Source organism: Eupeodes corollae, chromosome 1 (genome assembly GCF_945859685.1).
Source record: "Eupeodes corollae chromosome 1, idEupCoro1.1, whole genome shotgun sequence".
Classification (NCBI taxonomy): Eukaryota; Metazoa; Arthropoda; class Insecta; order Diptera; family Syrphidae; genus Eupeodes; species Eupeodes corollae.
The window spans coordinates 131631736-131656025 of NC_079147.1; the positions used below are offsets into that span (position 1 = coordinate 131631736).

At 30.7% G+C, this 24290-nt stretch overlaps 1 protein-coding gene across 2 annotated transcripts; it reads right to left on the reverse strand.

Annotated features, from left to right (window-relative positions):
- Positions 1 to 16: 16 nt before the first annotated feature.
- Positions 17 to 22762, reverse strand: LOC129941467 (insulin-like receptor). Of its 2 annotated transcripts, none has more exons than XM_056050104.1 (12): positions 22527 to 22762; positions 19979 to 20061; positions 19489 to 19910; positions 12863 to 13171; positions 8259 to 8490; positions 8030 to 8180; positions 7757 to 7965; positions 7512 to 7698; positions 7234 to 7453; positions 4187 to 4271; positions 739 to 904; positions 17 to 682 (listed from the first exon to the last, which is right to left on the reverse strand). In XM_056050104.1, the coding sequence occupies exons 2-12, from the start codon at positions 20043 to 20045 to the stop codon at positions 202 to 204; spliced, it is 2529 nt and encodes an 842-aa protein (XP_055906079.1). In that variant the 5' UTR covers positions 20046 to 20061; positions 22527 to 22762; the 3' UTR covers positions 17 to 201. The 2 variants fall into 2 exon arrangements, with proteins under 2 accessions (XP_055906079.1, XP_055906080.1); XM_056050105.1 differs by having other exon boundaries at positions 22514 to 22762.
- Between the last annotated feature and the right edge of the window lie 1528 nt (positions 22763 to 24290).

Sequence of the window (24290 nt, forward strand, 5' to 3'; positions counted from 1 at the left end):
AAAAAAAGTCAATTAGTTACAATTCTACATAAATGTTTTTTAATCAGTGTTTTAAATTAAAAAGACAGAATCTACGCATTTTGATTTGTACATCTTTCTTACACTTGTTCGCCACCACTACAATACATATAAATTACACCGGGCAAGTTCTGCCAACATAAAACTTAACTTAAAATTATAATTAAAAAAAAAATATTCACACTATAAAAAAGCTTGTCTTTTTTTCAACTTTTTTGTATGTGTTTCCACTTCAATGAATTTTTCCGGACCGCAGCCATTCGGTACATCCTTTACACATGCTCTTACAAAAACTTGGTAAATTTTTTCAGGAATTAGATCGACCAAGATATAAGAATGCATTGTACCAGGAACTTCTGTACCTAAATAACATTCTAAAGGTTCACAATTCGTCTTTTCGGTGGAATTCGGTGCACAAACAACGGGGGGCTTTAAAATGGGGAAATTGTCTGGGCCTGTATCCTGTTCGCGTATAGATTTCTGTTCCACTTTCGCAAAATGTTTTTTCAACAAAATTTCAGTTTCGGTATCATTAATATCCAATCTTCTTACGCTTTTCTCTGTGGTTTTTTCTTCAGGTGTTTGGGTCAAGTTTTGAGAATCACGCTTTCGACGAGTCTTTTCTTCCTCTTCATTCTCCTTTGCAATTTTATCGAGACGATCACTTAAAATAATATTGTTATTTATGGCCTAGGTGCAATCATTTAAACTTTAACTTACGATGAAACATAAATGAAATTCATAACAGCAGATTCGTAAACAGCCTTTTCTCTATTATAAAAGTCTTCATCTGAAGGCGTAGGGCCACGAAGTTTTTGCTTGATATTGCATTCACAATCCTTGTTACCGTCTGTATCTGGGCTATATCCAAAAATTTGCGAATATCCTATAAAAAATGTAATTTAAATTTAATCATTTAAGATTAAAATTAAAAAAAAAAAATAAAAAAATAAAACAAAAATTATAATTTAGTATGTTTTTAATAAAAACTTAAGTTTGTTTGTATTTTACAGCCATAATTGTTAATGGATATTCTTAATATTCACTCAAAAGTACACAAATATGTGTTTAAAAAGCGAAGTACAGCCAAAATTGTTATAAAATGCTTATAGGCTAAATATTTTAGTTAACTAACGTTTTGTCAATAAAACTGGTTACATTATTTAGCAAGACGATCAGATTAAACTTTTTCGAAGGTTTTTCATGACCTCAATTTAAATCTGTCTCGAAATCAATATCTGATCTTTGGGTCCTTGAAATATCAACCTTAACATACATAAGTGATCGATTGGATATTTCAAAATAAAAGGTTTAGTTTCGAGTAGCCTGCTACCTGGACGGCAGCCATTAGTCGATTTCAAGGCTATGTACATAATAGAGGTATATTTTTAAATGATGTTTGTGATGATTTTTCAAATGTTAAATCCCTATTTACAATATTTAGTGTAAATATTTTTAGCATCTTTTTTACTTAAAAGAAAAAAGGCTTTTAAAACAAGAGAATAAAAGTAGATTTAAAAGTTTTATTTTATACCATGATATTAAAATAATTCAAGACAACGAAATTCTTGAAAAAGTATTGCTAAAATTGAACTTCAGAATAAAATTTTGTTAACAATTTAAATTTGAAAACAATGAACGATTCAAAATGTTATCGTTCAATAAGACATGGGCTGCTTTGATATTTGCTGATAAGAGGTAGGTAAATAATGTTGATATCAAACGATATAGGCATATTTTTAACTTCACAGTACAGCTGTAAAGGAAGGTTGGATGGTGTTGATTTTATGTCATTTGATTCAGCTTCAAAAAGAATTTCAAATCATATGTCACACAAGTTTGGTTTGATCCAAGCTATCCACTTAAGTCTACTATAATTTCAATTTCTGTACAAAAATTCAATAATGAATACTTTAAATTAGTGAAGAGGATAAAATTATACGATCATATCAATCTGAAGATTCTATAGAATTAATATATTTTAGTCTTAAAAATAATGACTTTCCGGTCTATTGAACTACTTATTTCTTTAAAAGGTTGAACAAACGTTCTTAAAGAATTAAAATCCAAATATTTTAAAGTCTGTGCAATTGAGAAGAATGACTAACACTGTATTTTAAAGCTTACAAAATTGCCGTACATTAAATATCGAAATCATTTTATTCCTTTTTGTATCTCGCAAGCTACATATTTTAAGGGAAACAAAAAATGTTCTTTTTACTACTGTTAACTTCAAGTTCAAATTTCTCATCTTTCGTATGAATTGTTTCAGAAATGTTACAATAACATAATAAAAGGTCAAGCCTTTTATTTGATAACTTAATCGTATACAGTGTGACAAAATTATTATATAATTAAATAGAATTAAAAAAGTTTTAAAATAGTATGCAAACATTTATCTTATTATTTTCAGAATTTCCTAATGCGTTTCGAAAATTCAAAGTGATAAATAGATTTTTTTTGGAAAATAAAAATACTTCCAATATTTAAACTCCAGCATTATCCAAATTTTAGCACAAAATTATTATTATTATTACTATTTAACTTAACAATTTTAAATGTTTAACATGCACATTTATTTATAATTAATACATTTTGAATTCAAAAGTTTAGTTTTAGTTTTTTTTTTCAAAAACTGATATACCAAACAATTTAGTTTATGGCTTTCAGAAAACGTAATTTTTGTATTGTTAGTGCAGCAGTTGTTTTAATTTTTTAAACCAATTTTTTTAAAACTGCTACTATTTCTCAAACGGGTCGAGTTAAACAAATTTTCTCAAAGTAAATATGCTTGTGTTTGGCCCTTCCGCAAAAAAAACCATTATTAACTGTTCTGTAATTTTCCGAAATAAAATAAAATATCTACATACACTACTGCACATTTAAGTAAAGGCAACAAATAATATCGGGTATATCTTTAAGAGCTTGAATATTTTAAGTAATATTATAAGACAAGACATATTCTTGCACCAATTTATAGTAACGGATTATATATTATGCGGTTTCGACATCTTTCAAACTTTTTTCATTTACGAAAATGGACGCACAACGCATACAAATCGTTAAAACCTACTACAAAAGTGGTGATTCTGCCATAACCACATATCGCGCTTTAAGAGGAGAATATGATTTACATAGTCGTCCAACTACAACACGACTTGGAAAATATGTGGTTTCAAGAAAACGGTGCCACATGCCACACAACTTGGCTTTATTGCATGAGCCATTTCTTGGCCGCGTACTTTCACGTCGTGGCGATTTTAACTGCCAACCATGTCATGTGATTTGACACCACTGGACTTTTTTTTGTGGGGATATGCGAAAGACCGTATTTATAAACGGATAAACGTTTGACTCTTGAACACTTAACATTCGTCAAGTTAAGGCTGAGATGCCGCCCAATATGTGTCAAAAAGTGGTCGCAAATTAACTCAAAAGAATAGATGCTTGCAACAGTTCGCGGGGTGGTCATTTAAATGATATAAGGTTAACGTAAAAACTGTAAAATAAAAAAAAATATCATGAAAAAAAAACATTTTTAGGTTTACTTTTGAAACCGCAAAATGGATGACCTGTATATTACAAGACAGAAATATAAAAAAATAAATACATTGGGTGGTGCAACAGTACGTTGAGAACTAAGGCCTAGTGACTTATAACTCTCCGCCATTCCGGTGTGCGAGTAATGTTGTTAGCAATTGAGGGAACCAACAGTTTAAGCCGATGAAAAGAATTACTCTTGGAGGATTTGTCAATTTCCGAAAGAGGCAGTACTTGTAAAAAAAACTTTAGATGACAACGGTAGGGATTAAACCCAAGACCTCTGGCCATGACAATCCTTCACACCATATTGTTGCAATGAATTTGTTGACCCTGCAATTTGGCGATTTTAAGGGAATTATTTTTTAATATGACTTTCGGCATGTCCGACATAAAGCACTCACCTAACATAGTGAATTCTTAAAGAAATTCTTCAGCTATGTTAACAACCATGAACATGACTGTGTAATAAAACGTTTAAGTTACCTTTACTTAAATTAACCTAGGTATAACCATGTTAGTACGTATAGTTGATTTTATAATTTTATAAAACGCCCCGATGTAATAGTTTTAGTAATTAAAACCACACATACAACAATTATAACTTTATGACAAACAGGGTACTTACTAACGTGATGATTTGTCAACTCGTGACGGATTAGATATTTTTGGATGATACCATTGCTATTTTTTGGTGGCCACCAATGGATTATCTGAAAAAAAAATATAAAAACGTAAACGTTATTTGTGCTAAAGCTAATCTTTTAAATGATAGTTGATAGCCCATTATTAACTTCCCAAAGGAAACTGTTGTAATCGGTCCGATATACATACATGCATACACTTCTCGTCAACTGAATACGCCCAAACATTTTTGAATATATTTTTTCCAAACATCTGTTGATGGTAAAAATTGCCATAACATATAAATAACAGAATTTCAAAGTTTTATCCAAAAACAACCGTGAGTTTTTCCTTCAACCACTTCCAAAGTGTAACTTATGCAAAGTAGAAGTCTTTTTTGAGTCAACTGAATAGGTACAAACATTAAAATTGGTATTGGAATGGAATGAAACAAGTTTTAGTTTAAGTTTAGTAGTGGGTACTTCTACCTTTATTTTTATTAATTCGTAAATTCGATCCGGGGTGGAATCGTATAGCTTTTTAATGTAATTTAACGAAATTTCGCCCCACGCTAATTTGATTGCAGAAATTAAGGTTTCTTTGTCTTCGAACTGACGACCATCCTCATAAACTTTGCGTACTAACCATCCCCAGATATTTTCTATGATGTTTAGATCAGGTGAGTACGGCGGCCATTGAAGCAACTGCACTTGTTGTTCCTCTATCCATGTTTTTATTATGGGCGCTGAGTGAATAGGCGCATTATCATGTTGGTAGGTCCAGTTTATGGGTCCAAAGATGTTAGAAAATTTAGGAAAATTTCTTTCCAAAATTACTTTTTACCCAGCTGCTGTCATTTTTGACGTTACAACCTCGAGCTCAACTGTTCCATAATAACTGACAGCTCCCCGTATCATGACACCTCCTTCATGACTATGATGGTGCTTTAAAAATCTTTTTTCTTTTCTTAAGTCGTGAAAATAGAAGTTGAACCCATCAGGGCTATCGAAATTAAACTTTTTTCAGATGAAAAAACCACGATACCATTCTTTTTTTCCAACTGATGTGAAGTCTTGAAAAATCAAATCGCAACATTTTCCGTCTCTCGTCAGGTGGTGGTTTTTTCTTAAGTTTCATTCGTTAAAGACGGCTTGAGTTGTTGATTACTCTTAAAACTGTTGAGCAACTTGCGTTTACGCCGACTTTTTGTTTTATTTTTGCCACAGAATCAGAAGAATTTTATGCACATCTTAAAATTCTTCGTCTCTCAGCTGCTGTTTTCTTACCTCGCCCTTCATGTTTTTGCCGTATGCATCTTTATTTTTCAAGTAAGAATAAACTACATTAAAACTTCGGCCAACTTTATCAGCTATTACACGTCCAGTTAGGCCTTGGTTTCTAAGTAAATCGATTTTAGCTTTTTCAACACTGTTAAGACACGTAGATCTACCCGTTTTTCTTAAAATTTGAAATCAAGAATTAAATTTTACCGAAAACACTAAAATCGTTAATTTAAACTGTCAAAACAACGAAGAAAATGGTATTGTACCTATTCAGTTGACTAAAATCACTCCAACTTTGCATATAAAACGCTTTGGAAGTGGTTGAAGAAAAATTCACGGTTGTTTTTGGATAATTCTTTCGGAATTATCTACTTAACATCTTAAGGGAATAGTTAGCATCAACAGATGGCATTTTAACCATCACTGTTTGGAAAAAATATTGTTTAAAAAAATTGTTTTCAAAATCCGACAGTCAGTTTTTTCATACAATTTAAAATCTAAAAAAATAGTAACTAAAATTAATAATAATTGATGTTCGGTTCTCGATATCTCGTGAATAAATGAAGGTATTGAGCTGAAAACGATTTCAGTCTGTGATAAATTTTCTTAGAAAAATCTAATCTGTATTTGTTTATAAAATAAATAAAAACTTTAAAAAAACGCTATTTAAATTGGTGAAAATCAGGTTTCGACTAAAAATCTCGTTCACAAAAAAAGATTTTAAATTAAACTATTTTTAGTTGATTTTTTAGAATAATTTAACCGATAGCTTAAAAAAAAACACGAAGACTAATCGACAGACGGGATCGGAAGTTATCAGTGTACTCGTAGGTCGCATCCCAACCTCCTTTTTTGTTTTAAATTAAAAATATAGGATACAATTTCGATACACTATTTATCCACGTCATTGAACGATTGTTATGTTATCTAAAGGTTCAGCGATTGTTTTATCTACAATCCTTATATTTAAAATTAGTCTGCAATGGCTTATTTCCTGACAAAGTTCCAGCCTTTTAAACTCGGTCTATTAAACATTTAGAGCTCGATTTAGTGCTAACTAATTTCTTCATTAAGTTCTCAAGCGTTAGAACTCTCAGTTTGAGAAATAATTTAGATTTCATAAAACCTTAAAGTCTAGTATAATGTAACTCAGTTGATTTTTGAAAAATATTAGGCTTGATAATGAATTTACCTCTTCACTTTCCAAACAATAATGGTATCTAATATATTTTAAGAAAAGTTGTTTTGGAAAATAAGGAACAATACATATAAGCATATGCATATTAGTTCGAACGTAATACGTATGTACATATGTATATAGTGTGTTAATTAATCTGTATAGCACGCAACTCTCAAAAATCTAAAAACATCGAATATGTTAAACAAGACATGTAAAACAAAATAATACGCATAATTGATATAAGTAAAGCATTTAAACGAAATTGGTATAGCGGTAAGCTAAAATAAAAATGTCTTTAAATGGTCTATTTGAAATAAAAAGTGATCAACATTAGACAGGTTCAGCCGATATAAAGGCCTTGAGGGAACGGCCTTTTAATTTAAGACCCAAGAAATGGTTGCGTTCTAAATAAGCAATTTTAGAACTAATTTTCAAAGGTAAACATTAGGTTATTTGATTGAACTTGAGTTTTCTGTCAGAACTTTGTCAAGAAATTGTGCATTACGTTTAAGTTTGTCCTTTAATTGAGTTAATTATTTGTATTCTATAATTTTAACAAATAAAATACTTTTTTCCAGAAATACTTACAACTGCGGTGTCAGCAATCTGAAGTGAATAAATTTTCTGCACAGCACCTGGTTTCGCTGTTTTTGTTGTAAAATATTGAATTGCAGAATACCAATCCTGTTTTTGATAGTTATTTTCTAAGGAACTAAATGTTTTCACAAAGTAAGCATATTGTGTATTTGGCTTCAAATTTGAAAACACATGTCGAATGTTTGGATTTAATTGCATATCCATTATCCAGCTGAAATAATAATAAAAAAATGAATCAATTAAAAAAAAAAACAAAAACAATTCCTAACTTGTCACGACCACATCCATGTCTTCCATCAAACATTGTAACGTTTCTTAAAGGAGCTTCTTTGTAGTAAAATAAATAACCCAAAATAGAGTATCTATCAGAAGAAGCTAGAGGAGTCAGTTTTACTCTAGCAGCAGTTGCATTATAAGCTTCAATTATAGGATAAATTTGTTTAACTTCACTTCCACCTAAAACAAAATTGTTTAATAGTCTAAATACCAAAGTCAATTATTTTATCTAAATTACAAATTGTCCTTTCGCCATTCGAATTGTGTGATGCATCTCTTATTTCAATCTTATCCATATTCTTTATTGATGGAGCTAATTCGAGTATTTTTTCGTAGCAAAGTCGTGGATTTAAGTGAAAAAATATGCGGCCATTAAAAATGGCAACTTTATGATTAGCTGGCCAAATTTCTTCCATATGAAAATTATCCACAACAAACAATGCGACTCTGCAATATATTTTAATTAATGAATTTAACTAATAATAATCTGAGAAAGTTAAATAAAACATACTCTTGGTCTATCAAATTTTCACCCCTTATCGTGTCAAGCTTTCTAAAGAAACCCAAACTCATAAGTTGAGGTGAATTCGTAACTTTTAAGTAGTCTCTTATTTCCGTTATTCCTCCAAGGGCGCTTTCAAGTTCTTGAATGATGTTATCGGCTTTTAAATAACACAAAAAAGAAACATTTTGATTAACATTAAGAAGAAAATAGAAAAATTTGTATTATTATATCTTACATTGATCTCCTTTTAGTTCGATATGTAATGAACCTAAAAGAACAACGCAGTCTCTTACGTTTTCCAGGTCCTTTTTGGAGCGTATTGTAAAATTACCCTTACATTTCAAATTACATCTTAAATTATCATTGTCCTTTTGATAACTTGGTGGACAGTTTTCAATGCAAAAACCAGCATGTGGAATAAAACGCATATCCTTACATTGATTTTCAGTAAGGCATTTGTCGCCTAACTACAAGCAATAATTTTAAATTTGGTAAGAAAAGTATTCTCTTTTAAACAAGATAAACAAATTGTTAATTTTTAAAAATCTTAAAGCATTACTTTTTTGGTCATTTGGACATTAAAGTCTTAAGCTAATTTTACACGATTGCAAAATCTTCCAATACTTACACATTTATCGCAAAACATTTTAATTAATTTTCAATCAAACCTGTAAACGACAAATTTTATCTGTCAAAAATCACAGAAAAAAATAGGTAGTCAATCGTCGGAAAATTATACATATGCATATCGGAAGATAACAAATTGTCGGCAATTGTAAATCGATTTCCTACCAAAAACTTGTCTAAAAATCTGATAAAATCAACCAACCGTATAAACTGACAATTTTCTCTTCATAGAAAATTGGCAATTATCACCTAATCAGATGCCAATGGAAGACTTTTGGCATTTCGGCCATATTGGAAGATCTTTCAATCGTGTATGCCTAGCTTTAGATTGCATTTTTAAAGCTTAGAATAATGATAAATTTCAAAGCTTAGGATGTTATTCAACATTTTACTTTAATACTAAATAATAAGTGTTAACTAATCAAAACTACAATAATTGGACTAAAGTGTTATTAATTAACTGTGCCAACTTCAAATTCATCGTACAATGCTCATTGTGCTACATTAATGTTAACTTTGCAAACCACCCTTCAGGAAATCGGTCATATTTTTTTTTTATAGAATGAGTTTAGCAATTCGCCATGAGGTACACTTATCGTACGAATAACGAATACAGCTATTACACATAACTCCTACGAAATTTATAGGATAAGTCCAACCCCATATTTTTAAAGAACAAATAAACATATTTTTTTAATTACACGTAGTGTTCCCTTTAAAATGTATTTTGTATATCCGACTGATTTGAATAAGCGTTCGAAAATGTTGTGAATACAATATACGAAGAATTAAAGACTTCCTCAAGTTCTTCATTCCCTCACTAGTACAAATTGCATGTACTCTACTTTCTCGGTAGCGCTAGAAAAACAGTCTAGGTTAGGTAATGACTTTATTTAACTTTAAGTAAACATTTGGATTAAAGCAGGTAGGTATATACTGTATATATTACTACTAACAGACAGAAAAAATCATTTAGACTTAGCTATGTGCGTATTACGTTCCATCAATTGCTGATACTGATTCGCATATGACCTTAACGAAATAAATTACTTTGGTCAACAAGGATATCTAGCTGGCAATCAAATTATACTTTTTCTAAGGTTTTACTTTTTTTTCGAAGTAGTGTACAAATTTCTACTACAAAGTTAGTTCACACAAGGACATACAAATTCAAAATAAAAAAATAATCTTTTGGTTTTTAAATTAAATGGTTTCATTAAATTTAATAACAAAAAAAAAAACTATTTAAAAGTCTAAAAACACAAATATTGTCATAGTTTTATGAATGCGCCTAATCTATTGCTTCAATATTCCGTTAAAATGGCTGCGTTTAAACTCGTGTTGGATGGGTGTCATGAGTAAGTGAATTTTTAGATACGTTATTGAAAAAGTTGTACCCGTGGCATGATGATAAGTGTGTTGGAGCTGCCGGCGATCTGAGAACCGCGGTTTCATGCAGTTCGATGACGATTCCTTGGCGAATGCAATAACCGCCGAGCAAATGGGATCAAGTCCCTTGTTAGTGACGAAGGTTGACCTTCAGCTCATCTTCAACTCAATAAAAAACAAAAAGTCAGAAGGTGTAGATGGTATATCCAACGTTGTACTAAGACATTTACCGATGGAGACAATTGACATTTACACCACACTCTTCAATAATGCACTGAATAGTGCATTGGAAGACCGGTGTGGTTCATCCTCTCACGAAAAAAGGGAAATGACAGCTCCAACCCGTCAAACCTTCGGTCGATAAGTCTTCTTCCAAACATCTGCAATGTTTTCAAAAAGATCATCAATAGGGCTCTGACGTCTGACTAAGTGGGCTGCGGACAACAAAAAAATTCTGGGTGAACAGTTCGGGTTCAAAGCGAGTCATGACACAATTCATGCTGCGTCTAAACATGTTTTTGATATCTAATGAAATAAATCAAAACAACAATGCACAGGTGCTGTTCTGGTTGAATTGGAAAAGGCCTTTGATACTGTATGGTTAGAGGGTCCTTACCTAAATCTGAACATGCTTGGAATAAGCAAGCTATTGTTGTATACACTATATGATATGCTTAACAGTATAAAGTTTGTTGTCAAAATCGTCAAAGTAACGTCTACCACAACATTCTCAATTAAAAATGATCTTCAACAGGGAGCGGTGAATTCTCTTACAAAGGCAATTGAGTACGCCGACGATCTACATAATTGGGTACAGAATGGCCCGAAAGGTTGAGGTTATTAGAATTCTCTTGCAGCGTGATTTCGACAAGATTCAGCGATATTGTGAAGACTGTTATACACTCCGTTGGCTGTTGGCCACGAGGGATACGTGCAAGAATTGGCGCAAGATGGTCATCGTTGATCTTCACAGGCATCGATAAACGAGCAAAAGTGTAGTGAAGTATTTATATTTCGACAGACATATAAATGCTGCTCTGACCAGGGCCAAAACAAAACAAAATATGAATTAAAAAATTACTGTTGTTGTTCTAGTAGTAAGTAGTTTATAGGAAGTTTAAGTTAGTTTTAAGTTTTATTTTAAGGACCTAATTTTAAGTAGTAGAGTTTAAAAGAGATATTAAAATTATTTTTGTTTATAGTTTATAATAAACAAAAATAAATACAAAGAATTACAGTAAAATAGATCGTAGGACCAAAAGGCATTAGTATTAAGTGTTATATTTTAACTTTTAATGTCCGTATGGGAATAGTAAGTTAGTTGTAAGTTATTGTTAATTAGGCTAGTTTTATGAATTTTTGTCTAGCTTTAAGATAGTTTTAAGAATAAATTAATAAAAATGAATTAAAAAAAAGTGTATTGTACTGTCATGCCAGATGTTTTGGGTTCGATCCCTGCCTGTGTCATCTAAAGTTTTTTCACGGGTACTGCCTCTTGCGAGGATTTGACAAAGTCCCCAAGAGTAATTCTTGTCATGAAAAGTGCTTTTTCAAATTGGCCGTTCCGATTAAACTGTAGTTCCCCTCCATCCCTGCAACAGTACTCGCACACAGGAATGGTTGAGAGTTGTAAGTCACTAGACCCTACTTCTCAAAGGACTGTTGCGCCACCCAATTTATTTATTTATTTATTAAAAAAGTTAAATACCTAAATTAAGATAGGTCGGACACAAAGAAAACAACTTCCAGCTGTTCACAAAAAGCAGACAAACATTAAGATTATGAGATCCAAAATTATTTTAAAAGAGAACTTTCAATTTACGAGTATAATAGCAATTCAATTAACTTCTAAAAAACAAATTTCCAGGCTCCTTCAAATTCAACTATTTACATGTTGATTCAGCTGTTCTGTCAGATACCCACATATACCATACATTATTGGATACCTTTGGATTCCTTTTTTTCCATCCCAGTTGTTCTTGTACAAATAAAACACTAACAAAAAGGTATCCGGATAACCTATCTGTCTGTGATTGAACGCAGCCATTGACTGGCGAGTTGGATAGGGTATCCAGGATATTTGGATTTAAGAAACCTTATTGTCTTAACTGTCACGAAATTTGAGTTGAAAATCTGACATTTGAAGTAACGATGAAATTAAGTTTGCAACCAGTAATTACAGGCTTATTTAACATAAATTATCTAGCTTTAAACCATGCAATTTGAAAAAGGATTTAATAACCTCATACACATAAATAAAACAATTAAACAATTATTTTACAATTAATATTAAATAAATTAATATAAAATAAAAAAAAAATGAATACATCCCATACAGTTACTGGTTAATTAAAAGAAAATAATTAATGTATCATACATAACTCTTCGAGTATAAATTTGTTTTAACTACATTTTTGGTCGGGGGTTTCCCAAGTCGACAGCAATGACAAATGTAGCAACAAATGAATTGTCACGACTTTGCGTGATCGATGTATGTTAATTATACTATTCTGGAAAATGTCTAAATCTTAAACGACACACAAAAATAGGTAAATTGAGTTTTTCTCAAGTCAATTTTGTAAAATGTCTGAATTCGATAAACAAAAATAGATTGAAATCTAAAAAAAGCGATTGACTCCATACACATATAATTTAAAAGTTGGTGGTATTAAATGGAATTAACCATTTTGTGTTACGACTTCTTTTAATTTGCAAAATGATCTTATTTCTTCTAAAGTGACAAGGCGTACTATTTATAAGCTACCAAAGTATTATTTACATGCATTCATAGACATATTAAAATAAAAATTCAAAAATGTGTACCTTGTAGTAAGGAATATTGCAAGTTGGAATGCATTTTCCATTGAAATTTTTGAAATCCTTGCATATGCGGCAATTTTCTGCATGACATCCTGATAAACAAAACGGTGAACAGCATTCACCCTCATTGCTGCATCCTGTATCTTTACAGGTTTCAGGGCAACCTTTTGTTGTTTCGAAAGGTTTTTTAAGTTGGTAGGTGTTTTTGTTCCAGCAATTAAATCTAAAATATTTAAATTCCGAAAAATTGTCTTTTTCCAATTCTTCATGTATTTTAACACATTTAGGACACTCGTTGTCATTTTGGTTGTTCTATAATGACAAAAAAACACAAATTATTTTGTGGTACTATTTAAAATCGGCTACAATTAGTGGTTTAAAAAAATATATTGTTTGTCAACTTTGTTTAATAAAATATATAATACTATCATCGCGAGATTATATGGGGGCGGCACCTAGTGGCTATAAGGACATAAGCTCGTCTAGTTTTTTTCTACTTCAACTTTTGTGAATAGAACTTTCAACGACATATTTTGGCTATGGCGAACGTAAAAATAACTACTCCACAAAAATATTTTATTCGGATTTTGTATACAACGTCAATATATTCGCTGTCTAGCTACAAAGCTTATATATTTTCATATGTCCATCCATATAAAAAACTGAAAAATGTGACTTGAAATTTTTAAAATAAAATGAATTGCTTTGACGTCTGGAGCGAGAGTCATTCCTGAATACCGAAATTTATAAAACAAACATTTTACCCTAAAATGATTGATTTAACTTACATATTTGTATATAAAACCTATAGTAATATGATCAGGAAATTATACCGGGCAGCACCTAGTGGCTATATGGTGACATTATTTTTTTCAGTTATTTTACTTCACCTTTTGTAACAAAAAGAACTTAACCCTCTATAACTCAATACCTTCAAAATGCAAATTTTTGGTGGAATCAGATAGGTTTATAAATAAGAAAATATATATATTTTTTAAAATTTTTAAATTTTTTATTTTTTATGAATAATTTAAAAAAGAGGGAGTGTAGCTTGTAGGCAACAATGAAATACAATGGGAAATAAAACTGCTAAAGTATAATATTAGGAAAGATGAAAATTCCTAAAACAATTTTTGTTTTTGGTATAGCATAAAGCTACGCCGCACTTCTCGCACACGTTATGAGTGAATCCAGAACATTTTGGGAACTTGCATCGTATTTTTTTTTCGGCCCATTGAGGCCAGTGACCGACTTGATCTTGGCGAACTGCTTGTGGTGGTACGTGTTGGGCAGGTCCTTTATGTTTTTTTGCTTGGATATCACTTTCTATAGATCGGCGTGTTGTCAAACCGGTTTTTGAGCCCATCTTGCATAGAGTTTCAGCAACTTCCAGGCGAAAATCTGCGGATGCCATGACAGCCTTGTGAGGAAGATTTTTATCTTTGCTCACCCTTTTGTAGAGCAGCCATGAGTTGGCCATCGTAAGGTCCAAGTAGTGGTAAAACAGTCGCATCTGCCATCGTTTGCTCCTTAGTCGTATCTTGTAAATACCCATAATACTGTCGATAAGGTCAACGCCACCCATGTGTTTGTTATACTCGCTCACGACATTGGGTCGCGGGATGTTGACATATCTCGAGTTCTTTTTATCATATCTGCGTACCTCAGATATGGGATTTTGCCCAGTAAAAGTGGAAGCCAATGTAACAAGCTTATTATCCTTCCATACAACCGTTGAAACATCGATTCCGTTGATGTTAGCTACGTATTCCTCTGAGTATCCTCGGTCTTTCTTCATAATTACTTTTTCGTTTGACAACTTGCAATCTGGAATTCTATTCCTTCTTACAGTACCTAGACCATGAATACCATTTTTGGCTAGATATTCCAAAAGATGCAAAGAAGTGAAGTAGTTATCAAAGTAGATCCTGTAATTTTGGTGTCGAGGAATCATGCGCGATAATCTTACTACGACATTGGAAGATGCTCCCAAATCTGGCTCTTCAGCTCTCACAATGTTTTCCTTTCCAGTTTCAACCTCTGTCTTATAACCGAAACCCGAAACACCACTCAAAACATACAATTTGTAGCCCCATTTATGAGGTTTATTCGGGTTATACCTTTTTAGAATATTCCTTGCTTTTGTAGAGCACATTTGTTCATCCACACAAAGCCTTGATTCTAGCGGAACTTTTGCATATGCTTCATTCAAAGCCTCAACAACTGGACGAATTTTAAAAATTCTATCGGCATCAGGATTACTCCTGGGAAGACATTTAGTGTTGTCGTTGAAATGGAGATGCTGTCTGATCTTTTCGAATTTATTTGATGGCATTGTTTGTTGGATGAGAGGTGTACCAAGGACGGAACTCCAATGGTTTGTTACTCTAGGCAACTGAATCAGTGACATTATATAAACCAGACCAATAAATTGCCTGATTTCGGTCTCAGATACACGAAAAGTGTTGTTTGGATCTTTCTGTACCAGATAAAGGTTTGTTTCTTCGGAAATTTTCTTTACAAGTTCCGGGGGAAATAAGTACAGAAAGAACTGTATAGGAGTATCAAGATTCGATATATCAGAACCCAATGATTCTTTGCCAGTAAAAGCCAGCTGCTGTGCATTTAGCTCTAGATTCTTCTTTTTCCAGAGCAATGTAAGTTTTTCAGGCTTTCTTCGTTTTGCGGGAGGTCCTGATGGAACTTGAATGCCTGAACTCGATGGGATCGGTTCTTCCTCGGGTTTCGAATTACTGATGTCTTTATCCAAGTCGTCTATTAACTTCTCAATATCAAACTCGTCTTCAGAAGACTCCTCAAGAAAGTCTCCAAAATCTGGCTCGAAATCAGGATCCGCTAAACTATCTTCGTCAAAGTCGAGACCATCTTCACTATCGGAATCTTGGAGAGAAAAGGCAACATGGTCATGGCGTCGGTAAGCCATCCTAAAACAAAATAATATCCAATGTAAATTCACATGGTTCCTTTAAAATAGTTCCCCTTTCTTCATAATGTAGCCTACAAGCTACAAACACTAAACATCCCCAAATACTAACATATCTACAAAATTTCCAGACTAAAATAGCAAAAGAGTAAAGTACGAACACCTACCTTATAGATTCTCAAGAAAATAAGCACAAACAAACGTAAAATCTATTTTTTATTAATTTTAGTTTTTTACCACACGCGCGTAACTTGAAATTGTTCACTGCACTAACAGTATCCCGTTAGTTTGAACAAAAAGTGACAGATAGGCTACTTTGATTGTTTTGGATTGAAAGAACGGAGTGTAGACGATATTCTACAATGCGTTAAAAGCTAAAATAATAAAAAGTTTGAAAATTATGAAGGGTTAAACGGAATGTTGCTTGTAGTCTACTATGTGCTATAGAGGGTTAAAAAATAACATCTCCATAATAATAATATAGAATTTATGTACTACGCTTAGATACATATATATGTATGTACATATAAATATTAATTAGAACCAACTAATCTGGTTAAGAAATCTTGAGTATGTTAACTTGCTTTCTTGTTACATTGCGAATCAGGGCCATGGTGTGAAATTTGCAGTACGAATAAACTTAGGGTAAATGTGTTATATGAGACGCAAATAAAGCTTCTCATATAACATACAATCTACCTCAAGGATTTCCCAAGGCCATAGAAGTGATAAACAATTCAACTTGTTGTGATAGTTTTGTTGTCATACAATATCCTAATAACGTCAACTGAAAATTACAAGAAAAAACAGCGTTCCCCTGGAAGATAATTTGTTTGTATTTTTTGTAGAAATTCCCTTCAATTCAAAACTTATCCTTTTGAGTTAATGGATATGACCCCCATTATCTTTTAAATTATATATTTTTTTTTACGAAAACTAAATTTTTATTTTACTTCCTAAAACTTTGGTGCCAAAACTACCACTTTTAACTGACCAAGAACAAAATATGAATCGGAAATTCAGACCGATTCCAAAAATTGCATCTAAAGTAAAAGTAGGTTCCGTGATTCCATCCGTCTGTCCTGTCTTTCTGTCCACGCTCAGACAGCCTAAACCATTGGGTCGATTGAGTTCAAACTTGAAAGTTAAGGTTTGGAGTAGATTCGCGTTAGGCTTTTCTTTATTTTTTTTTAAGATCAAAACTAACAGTGGCCCCATACATTTGTTTATAACAAAAATTCGAATTTTCTCAAACACACACCGATAATTTTTTTTTTAATTTTATTTTTTAACTTGGCTTTTTTTTAATAAGAAAAACATATTTTTGTATTTTTTCGGAAAGGTACCACTCATAGAACCGTTTTTTGTTTTTTAATTTTCTCAGCAACTTTTGTACCGATTTCAATAATTATTTTTTGAACGAACTCTTATATTGCCTTAACAATATTTGATTACCAAAAGTGCAATTTATTTTTTTGGATTTTTAAAAAAATATTAATTTTTTTTATTCAAAATTCTATGTCTCAAAAAGGTTCAACATTTTTTACGAAATTCAAATGTCGAGCGTATATTTACAATCAGTAAATATCTGGGTACCAAAAATAGTTTTAGAAAAAAATCAAAAAATTTTATATATAAAAAGTTAATTTAAAAAAAAAACGCTCTAACGTTTAAATTTTTGAAGAGAATTTTTTTTTCCAGTTAAATTTTGAATCTTAAATTAGTATTTAAATACAAGTAAAACAGTATTAATTGTAACTTTAACGGAAAAAAATGAGTTGAACGTAATAACTCCATGTTTAGATTGTAATAAGTACCTTCTACCTAGTCTACCTACCAATAACATTCCTTCATTATCATCATAAACATGTCTTTATCTATCTATTCGCATAAAGCTGAGCACGCCAAAGAACTATTCTTTATTCGTTTTAGACAAATACCTAGCTACACAACCAATAAGCGATCGCTTTACAATTTAAACATTCATGTTTTGCCTCTTCCTTATCTTCAGATAATTTATTTAGTTAAGTATGCTTATATGTAAGTATTTTTCATTTCTGGGATGAATTGTCCTAGGATGAGTTGTGTCTTGGGATGGAACTAGCTTACCGACCAAAAATGGTGTGTATTCGATAAGTTCATTCAAATACACAAACCATTCCCCTTAGCATAACATTTTTCGAGTATTTCACATTTGTATTATAGTAAAAAGTTATTTTTTTTCAACAAACTATAAATTATATATAAATTCTCTTTGTTTTGACACCTTATTTTTTAAAATTAGTTCCGTATGAGAGCCGAAAAAGGGAGACATGTTACGAAATAATATATATGATGATTCGTCCAGACTAAATTTTTATTCAATCACTACACAACTGCATAACAAAATTATTTTTAAGAAAAAACGGAAAATTTGTATATATAAAAAAAATGAATTTAATTACAACTTTTTCAAACAGTCTCTTTGCATAAAGGATCAAGTTCGTGGGATCCAGTCGTGCATTTTATTTTTAATGCACATACATAAATAGTGAACATTGTTATCAATCTGCTTACTTTTAGATTGGACTGAAGCTTAAAGACAAATTCTAAAAAAATTCTATTTTGCTTGAACCTTTTGAAAATATTTTTATATTTTCAGTCAACAAAACTTAAAAATGTCAACAAAACAAATAAAATGTTTGGTTCTTTAATTAAAAAAATTGGATGCATTTAAGTAAATAATTTCTCTAAAAATGTGGTAAAGACAATTTAGGTTAAACAACTAAGTTGGAAAGAAAGTTAAGCGTGGCACTTCAGTTCTCGAGCGATTCCAAGCTTTTAATTAAACTAATAGATACGAAACGTTTATTATGTTTTCAATTAGCGATTAGTTTATCGAAAGTGCCACTTTTGCTATTTTTGGAACATTTGGAGTTCGTGTGTAAATTCTAGAGCATCCAAAGCCAATAAAACAATAGATTTCTTCAAATATTAAAGATCTTAAAAGTTTGTGTGTTTAATAGAAAATGAATTTTAAAAGTAAAAACAATATGAGAAAATATAACACTATTTATGTGCATCAAAAAAATAAGATGGGATTGAATACGAGCTCCAGTAATTTAAATTTAAAGCATTACTAAAATTTTCAAATTCGTAGTTGTGTGACCCAAAGATTTCAGTTGTTTTGGTGAATATCGTTAAATTACTTACTAATCTTTAGAGGAAATCTTTACTCATACAACTAAAGTGGATAAGCCCCCCTTGGATTGGTTATTGGTTGAAAATTGAAAATTGATGAATTGAGCGATTGAAATAGGACTGGATTTTCGATTCACATTATATTCTCCGTCGTCAATTAAAAGTAGTATATACAAAAAAATATAAGGGCAGTCGAGTTCATTAACGCAGTCCGATAAATTTTGATTCAATTAAATTCCTACGAACATTAAAAAAAATTGTTCTCCCAAGGGGAGAATGACCTCTACGACTTAAATGAAATTTGGCCATAGTTTACTTGGTTTTATTTCACGTCATCATATCCAACTATGGTGCAAACAGCCCTCTTAATTAATTAATGCTTATATTAAAATTAAAATTATTATATATATTGTATAGGTATATATTATATTATTATTTAATGCTATCGTTAGAATGTACATTCATTTGATAATTATGTATTATAAGCGTATGCATAAATTCTTACCTGTATAAAGAAATGCTGTGTCAAATGGTTTTCCAAAAGGTAAATCCAATTTACTGTTTTCGTGTAACATAAAACTGGATTAGATTCAATCTTGATATGACCATTTCGAACTTTCAGTAGAGATTTCAAGCCTATATCACGTATCTCCCTATTTTCATACACCACAAGAGAATATCGATCGAATAGTAAGTCATGTCCACGAATTATTGTAAGACTAGGAAAAATATCCTCCAGGCTTTCTAGTCCCTCTATTCGATAGACCAATAGATAGTTTGAGATTTCTTCAATACTTGTCGCAATGTTAGAAGTGTTGGTGATTCGGAAATTCGTAAGTTGCACATAGCCTCCAATTCTTACACAGCCTTGAATTTTTTTCAAATCATCTTCATTATGAATCTCAATAGATCCACAAGTGTAAGGATCTAAATTAAACATAATGTACATTAAATACAAAAATTTCCATTTTATCAAGAAAAAACTGTTACTTTACCTGATTTAGTAAGTATTATTTGAATTGAAATCGTGATTAGACAGCCTATTAAAATCTTTTGATTCATATTGAAAGTGTTAGTCCTGTTTTACAAAAAAAAATACTCAAGAATTAGATTTATATTATGGATACAAATTTTGAAACAATATCTCAATGACTAAAAGAGACCATCATTTCGGTATTTTTGGTCAAAAGAATACAGATTGTGAAAATTAACAAAATAAGAAACCAGGTATGTCATCTTACCAAATTTAATCTTATCTTAATGAATGTCAATTTACATTTTAAATGTGAACTTAATTTGAAAAAACTAGTTCTTCTAACTACTATCACTTGTTTAAATTGCCTAATTTTAATAACTAAATTAGCACTGTTTTGATTGCTTTGACTTCAGGATTTAATATTTTGTTGAAAGTACCTAACCAATCTTGAGTAAATTTCCTTACTAAAAATCTAAGAAAAAAATATTTTAAATATTAAGAGGCTGTTATTAAAAAATCCCTTCAATTAGGCAAAACAAAGCTTAAACCATAAAGTTCTTACAATCGTCCTTGGGTTTACTAAGCTTTTGAAGTGAATTAATGAAAAATAAATAAATTTCACAGGTCGACAAATTGTTTTACTGGCCATAAAATGGCACTTTTCCAATGGTTTTTGGTGGCCTTAATTGAAATTCGACATTAAATAGAATGCATCGCGTCAGGTTTTAGCAATTTTAGCTTTTCGTTCGAAAAGGGCTTTTGATTCTTTCTCAATTTATGAAGTAGATATTTTTTTAATGAAATCCGTGATGGTTTTCCAAATCTATAATCCCTTTCTTCAATATTAAATTTAAATATTTGTATTATTTCAAGAAATAATATTGAAATTATCATCAACAGTTGTAAGATTTCACCTTTCTTACAAAAATCTGAAGGAAACGCTAAACCGTTTATTCTAAGACGGTTTACAACAGAAAAAGTAAGAAAGTTAGTTTTGCTCTTGTAGCGAATCTGGTTTCTGAAAAATTCTATTACATCAAGTTTTTAAAGTATATAAAACAGTGTTAAAAACATATATTTTTTAAACTTGAGAAAATAATTAAAATTAAAGTTTGGATTTGAAATCAATACTAAAAATTAACTCGAAAACATATGTATGTATTTTTAAGTTCAAGATTTGCTCAAAACCTTATAAAAATTCAAGAGAATTTCTAGAACTTAAATGCGATACTAATGTGATTTAAATTGTACCTAGATAAGAAAGATTGGTACTTTGCAAAATCATCGTACTCTTTATTGTTAAGACATATTTTGAGTTTTAACTTAGCGTTAAAAACACCGTTTTTGGTTGTTTTTTTTTTTTTAAGTGCATATTTTAAAAACCTTTATAGACAAATTGACGAGATTTGAATTTCGGACATTTAATCCAGTGAATAAGAATTGTTTTGTTTGTGGAAGAGAAAAAAACGTAGTTTTGGCGACTAGTGATTTCAAACACGTACAGTAAGATCAGTTTTTTTATGCTTGTTTTTGAATATTCTGTTTGATGAAGTTTATGATACCTAAGTTGTAGAGTAGAGCTTATTAAGTAGCCCTCTTTAAAGAACCCTTACTGTTTTTGGCAATATTGGGTTGAGATCTAATTTTCTGTTTGCAAAATGGTGTACTTTTATAAATTTGTTATTTCTGCAACCCAATCTCATTCAATTAAAAACATTTTTATGGTAAATGTTTAAAAAATCATGTATAAGATAATGGAGTAGGCATACATTACATTTTAATAATATATTAAAAAAGTATTTCATGCGTGATTTGAAATTTTTAGGGTGTGTTTTGATTTCTTATAAGTAAAATATGAATAGAAAATATTTTTCTAAAGTCACATGCAAAACTATCACACATAAATGTGTGTGTTAAAACTTATTCAGTTTTATAAACTTAAAAGACAATTATTATTTTATATAAATTTAAATAGAACAATTGTGGTAACAGTTTATTATTTAAGATTTTATGCGAATAGCAAAACCCATTAATAATATTAAAAATACAGTTTTTTTTTATTATAAACTGGATACAGAAGACGGATAAGTAGGTATATAAAAATGATGAGATTAACGGTACATTTCCAATATTGAATACCTTTATTGAAAATTATATGTGCACTTTGTTCATGATCAAAACAATGTTCGGTTGATATTTTATTAAATTTTAGATTGCAGAATTTAAAAAAAAAACGAATTTAAGCAGCACTTATAAAACTTATAAAATAAAGTGACAAACTTTTAACTTGTTTTTTACTTAGGTTAATACGATTTAACGACTCATTGGGCCTATTTTAAGTCTTTTGTTGTGAAAAATAATTGTATGATTTAAATTTATCTATTAGTTTAAATAATATAAAATTCAAGCAAATAATTAATTATTGATGATTTATTAGAGCTTTTTTATCAACGACGCTCCGCTATTTGAAATAAAGAAATCAATTTTATTCTTCGCACTTGTAACAGTTCTTTTTCCCTCGTTAATTTTTCAATATAAATCTAATTAAATTAACCTTTTGAACTCACTTCACTGATCTTGCATCCGATTTCGATGATTAATTATTAAAATCAATCAATCTGCCTCACATACTTTCACGACCAGGGCAGACAAAATATTTTCCGTTAGCTAAACCTTAAAGCTGACTAAAGGAGGGTTTGATGATAGGTAGTTAAATGTAAAACAGAATAAAACATCAACGATATGGAAAATGCTTATGATTTTTTTATTACAGTGAAATACAGAACCGATCGCTTCCTACTCTTGTATTCGACTGACCAGAAATTTAAACTTGGTTGAAGCGATTTGGATCGACCAACTCCATATATTTATGTGTAAAATTGTACATATACTCAAATTTTATATACAGGTGATGTATATAAACAATTATATAAATAATTTGACAATCTTCTACAGTGGAATGAGACTTATTAAAATGAACTTGAAGACCATAAAAATAATATCGAACAACAACATTGCATGATTTTTCATTAGATGCATTGATTTGATCCATCATCCTTTACAATGGTGACTCATATGCGATTTGTGTGAAACTCATTTAAATCATTGTATTATATTTTTGCTGACCACAGGATAATTATTGTTACATGTACTAAAAGAGGTCCATGTGATGTTTTCTATCATGTTTGGTAGGCCGTAAACATCGAAGATGGTTCGAGTACAATGTTCCAGCATTGACGTGTTAAGCCCTATTATGAGTTTCGCTCGGAAAATCGTTCACCCGTAATATTTTTGTTCACTCAAATTTTAAAAATCTATCAGGAGTTCCGCCTGAGTAAGGGGCCAGTTATAGCTAACATTGAAATCAACCCGGACATTTTTCTGATTAGGCATTTTACTGTGTTTTCCATTGTTAAGAAATATAAATTTAAATACTGATCGAGCGGGAATCACAAAAAGAATTGTTTTTGAGTAAAAATTGTTCCGCAAGCATGTCTGATACCTTTTTGGAATCAGTTTTAGACGCCTTAACCTCCAGCTAGGTACATGATACATAAAAACACTTTAAGGGACACGACGCACGTCTCACAAGCTAGTACTTCGAAATTAAAAATTTGTCAAAACTGTTTTTTATTCAACTCTTTCTGTAAAATTAAACAAATGTAAATGAATTGAATCACTTTTTTAATACCTAGAAACAAAAACTTAAAAACTTCTGATGCCCGCTTAGTTTGGCATATAATCATCTAAAATTTGACAAACACGTGACTTCTACACTACGCTCCGCATCACTAGTTAAAGTTTAAGAACGAGCGTAAAAAGAATTTGTTTTTAATAGAATCAGTTTTGAAAAATAATGCTCTTGGAATACAGATTATGAAAATCAAGGAGTGATATTTGTAAATAATATTTGTGTGCTGAGGATTTTGATTACTTATTAACAATTTGATTTCGCATTTCGCAACTGATCGATGCTATATAGTCAAAATCGGCAACATCAAAAATGAGCGTTACGAAATAAATAAGAATAATTTTTACAGTTGTTATAATATTATTTTATTTTTACAGTTGTTATAATATTATTTTATTTTTAATTTTATTATTATCATCAATACGTTTTTATTATTTTATTTCTTTTTTAACGTAAAATTTACTCTTTTGAAATTACAATGAACGTTCTTTAAAATCGATCCATTCACAAACAAACTATTGAAAAATGTTAACAATAGATATAAAGTCCGGAAAAGTTAGGATTTTATGAAAATTTCAACAGAGCTCGAAAAATGCTCTCAGTGGTTCTGGACAAAAATCTAGAATAAAATATGAAGATG